Here is a 4348-nt window from a genome sequence, read left to right on the forward strand (position 1 = left end):
GACCATTAATGTCATTAGACATGCGGTTCACCTGACGTCACTTCCGTGCGTTCCAGTCGCCGGAAGGTAGAGAGCGGGGTCACTACAGACCCCTTTTCTTGTATACTAGGAATCACGAAAATCATTAATGATATACCCTAAAGACTGGGCACACAATTACCTAATATAGCCGAATTAATTGGGCTGTGGAAAATGTTTTCCCTATAAAACCCACCTACAGGAAGTTAATTAGAATAACCCGGAAATAGTTATCCAGCATGGTATAAAGGGAGCTACAGATTCAGTAGCCTTGAGGAAGACAGCAGCAGGCTGTTGAAACGCGTTGGAAAAGGAGTGACTGATATTTTTAACCTGGGTTGTGGCCGTGTCCTCTCCAGGCCACCACTCAGGTATTCATTGTTTTTAATTATTTTACCTTGTATTTGTGATGTGTTAGTAAATTTGCACATGACCCTAAGACCGTCCCTATCTTTATTCTTTCACACCACCCTATGTGTAAGGTAAACTATCCGGGTCCATCCTACATCACTAAAGAAACCGCTATATGCATATCGTCATGAGCCGTTCTGTTATACCCCGTTCTCATTGCCTAAAAAACCCGGGTATTTGGCAGGGCGAGCGGTAATTTCCCGTGTCGTGTCTCAGTGTGAACGCGTCCTTTTGAAATTCCCGGGTGTTATGCCCCGGGAACTACACACGGGTTTTTTGCAGGGTTTTTCCTGGGTAAAACACGGGTGTACTTCAGTCTGAACAGCGCAGACACGGGTTTTTCAAACATGATGGAAAAAAAGAAGCTCATTGGCGGATGTGATCAGGTGACGTGACGTCCATTTCATGCTGCGTCTGACGTCCATATGCTGCGTCGAGGAGAGCAGACATGTCGCACTGGAGGGATGAGGAAGTGCTCGAGCTGCTAGCAGTGAGAGGAGAGGAGGAGATAAAAAAGCAAGTGACCGGCACAGTGAAGGACTCCGTTGTTTACTACAACATCGCCAAAATCCTGTCTGCCCGTGGCATCGTCAAAACGCAGCAACAGGTAGTGAATAAACTCAAAGCCCTGCGGAAGCAGTATGCTAAGGTCCATGACCTAAACAGGAGGAAGAGTGGTGGTGCCCGTATGGACTGGCCATTTTATGACCAGTGTAATGTCATCTTTGGGAACTCTGCACTGGCTAATCCCATATCACTGTCCTCCTCCAGCAGTTTTGCTGGCAGTGCAGCAAGTGTCTGTGAAGAAAACGCAGTAGCAGCAGCAGCGTCACCCATTGACCTTGAGGCCACAGACAGTGAAATGGATTCCCGCTCTGTCCATGGTGAAGCCCAATGTGAAGTTCTGGATTCATCATTTAACTCCCACAATTCAGCTGTAGGCCCCACGGCATTCTCTTCACCTGTGCAGCATCCGCCATCACCTTTGCAGCGACCACCATCAACGCCTGCATCATCACTACCTGCTGAAGGAAGTCCAGCCTTTGAAGCATTGCCACAGAGTGCACGTCCAAAGTTGCGGACCAACAGTAAGTTTATAACTTTTTACACACACCATTATTACACAGTACTATATTTTTGTTTATTAAAGAAATATGTTGCAGCATGTAGCAAGAGTGCAGGAGGGAAAAGGCCTCAAGCATGCATGTGCCAACACTGCTTTTTTATTTAAGTATTTTTGAAATTTAACATCCACATGCATCTGTGCAGAGGGGATCTGATTCAGGCCTGTCAGCAACATTGCTAACACATCTGAATGAGAAGTTAAGGTTTTACTGATATCTAGCCTTCAGCACAGGTGGTTTTCCAAGTGCATGGGCACCAACAATGTCTTTTGGGTAGAAGGAGAAGTAACATTATTATAGTCTTGTATAGTAATGTGTTGTTTGTTTTTCCCATAGTTTATAATGTGCCACTGAGAAGAAAGAGGTCCACTAAGATGGAACAAGCCACAAAAGCAATGACCACCGTAATGCTTGAACACCTGAAGGAAATGGATAATTCGATGCAAGTTCATGAAGATGCTCGTCTGCAGCGATTTATGGACAATGAGCGTGACCTACAGAACACGTTCATTACTGCCATTGTTGGTATGCATGAGCGTATCAATCGAGAGAACCGAGATACGCAGATGGAGTTCCTTAATAGTCTATTTAGGGCACAAGGCCATGCACTGCCCCAGCCACCACACAATAATTTTCAGTATGGTTATCCAATGTATAGTGCAGGCCAACCAAATTTTGTAGGCCCAACCCAGGGGAACATGGTGCCATACAGCACACCTCACCCACCACCAATGTCACACCTTTTCCCTGAGTATGCTGCTGGGACTCCTCAGCCTCAAGCAAATGACCTCCATTTCCCTGAGCGTACAGCAGGTCCACCTCAGCCTCCCCCAGTTCCACCGCACTCCTCAGAGTATGCGTCTGGGACACCACAGCCTCCAGCAAATCCTCGACATTTCCAAGAGCGTACAGCTGGTGCACCTCAGCCTCCACCAGTTCCTCCGCAGTGCCCCGAGTATGCTGCTGGGACACCTCAGCCTCCAGCAAATCATTGCCATTTCCCTGAGCGTACACCGGGTGCAACTCAGCCTCCCACAGTTCCACCACACTGCCTTGATTATGCGGCTGGTCCACATAGTCATGCGGAGAATCGAACGGCTCCAAGAAAGGAAAACCCCCGCTACCATGTGCTGTAGAGGTGTTTATTGACTTTTTGTTTATTTGTCTGCCCACCCGGCCTGTACAGAAGTTATGTAAGGCATTTGGGTATTGTCATTACAGTTTTATTATATTTTTCTATGTGCATTTTTGGTACACTTTATGCTATTTAACTAAAAAAATATATGTTGTACATATGAATAAAATATGTACAAACAAACAGAAATGTTTTTGAAGTTTATTGAAAATTAAAAACTATAGTACACTAGTGGGTTAAAGCAAATATGTTATTGGTAATGGTGTTGCGAATGTCTTCTGCACATGTGTTTGTCCCCTCATACATCTCAGAATCTGCAGAGTGATCTGATTCCTCAGGCTCCAGTACGGTCCATTCTGGTAGAAACTGTTCTTTCTTAAACTCACATATGTTGTGCAACACACAGCAGGCAGCAACTACATGAGGCATGAAGCTGGTATCAATGTCATTGCGCTTCATTAAACAACGCCAACGGCCTTTTAGACGGCCAAAGGCATTTTCTACCACCATTCGTGCAGAACTGAGGGTGTGGGTGAAATCAATTTGTTCCGGGGTAAGTTGATGGCGCTGGGTGAACCCCTTCATTAACCATCGTCGTAATGGGTATGCTGCATCCCCGATTATATGTACTGGGATCTCCACCCCATCGATGATCTTCGATTTCTGCAAAGTAAAATAAGAGTTACAATATGGAATTCTTGGAGTACAAGTATGCTATTCTGATTGCCACTTTTCTCTACCGGTGTAAAGAGAGACATTGAAAAACAACAATACATGTGGTACGTTGGTTATACATACATGCATACATAACACTAAAAATATCCCAACTGCAACATGCAAAAACATATCTTTACCTCTCTAGGGAACAACCAGCCATCCTGCTTCTCCTCAGCAATAAGGTATAGGTCCGAATTTGCTAGAACCCTTGCATCATGGGAACGGCCAGGCCAGCCAATGAAGACATCAGTGAAGCTGAAAATATAAAGTGTTAAGATTTCTGTTTAGTTACCCTAGCAATACGCAAAGTACAGTTTAATATTATCATAAAAAAATGTACTTACCAATATTTGTGGTCCACTACAGCCTGTAGAATTATGGAGTGCCAGCCTTTGCGATTAAAGTAATCCGCATGGTTTTCTGTGGGGCAATAATAGGAATGTGTGTACCGTCTATAGCTCCAGCACACTGTGGATATCCACGATGCAGGAAACCAGCGATGATGTCGTCCAACCTTTGTCCTTGAGGTAAGGTGATGAAACGACGGTAAAGTCCTTCCAGCAAAGCCTGCGTCACCTCATGGACTATAGTGCATACAGTGGATCTCCCCACTCCAAACAAGCAGGCGACTGTGCGGTATTCTCCCGGTGTAGCATACCACCATAGCGCTATCGCTAGTCTCTTTCTAGGTGAGATGGGTATTCTGCAGTTTGTGGTCTGTCTGGAAAGTGCAGGGGTTAGAAGGTCCAGCACATACTGAAAGGTCCCACGTGACATGCGAAAATGCTCCATCCACTGGTCATCCTCATAACCCTCCACTGTAGACCAAAATACCTCGCCATGAGAGCAGTCTCTGGTCCACATTCGCCGGGTACTGGATGTGCTGAACCTCAATATGGAGGTAACGCTGGAGGTGATGAAAGCTCTTCTCCTTCGCACATAA

General features: G+C 45.5%; 1 protein-coding gene across 1 annotated transcript; it reads left to right on the top strand.

The window, feature by feature from the left end:
* Positions 1-702: 702 nt before the first annotated feature.
* LOC146057601 (uncharacterized) lies at positions 703-3827 on the top strand. Its single transcript, XM_083169025.1, has 2 exons — positions 703-1517; positions 1890-3827. The coding sequence occupies exons 1-2, from the start codon at positions 878-880 to the stop codon at positions 2687-2689; spliced, it is 1440 nt and encodes a 479-aa protein (XP_083025151.1). The 5' UTR covers positions 703-877; the 3' UTR covers positions 2690-3827.
* The last annotated feature ends 521 nt before the right edge of the window (positions 3828-4348 follow it).

The sequence above is a fragment of the Crinia signifera genome, chromosome 2, assembly GCF_055691185.1.
Source record: "Crinia signifera chromosome 2, ASM5569118v1, whole genome shotgun sequence".
Lineage (NCBI taxonomy): Eukaryota > Metazoa > Chordata > Amphibia > Anura > Myobatrachidae > Crinia > Crinia signifera.

Excerpts from the sequence above, each read along its gene's own strand:
- LOC146057601 (XM_083169025.1), top strand. The coding sequence starts at position 878 with ATGTCGCACTGGAGGGATGAGGAAGTGCTCGAGCTGCTAGCAGTGAGA. Across the intron at positions 1,518-1,889 it reads TCCAAAGTTGCGGACCAACA|TTTATAATGTGCCACTGAGA; the intron begins GTAAGTTTATAA and ends TTTTTCCCATAG.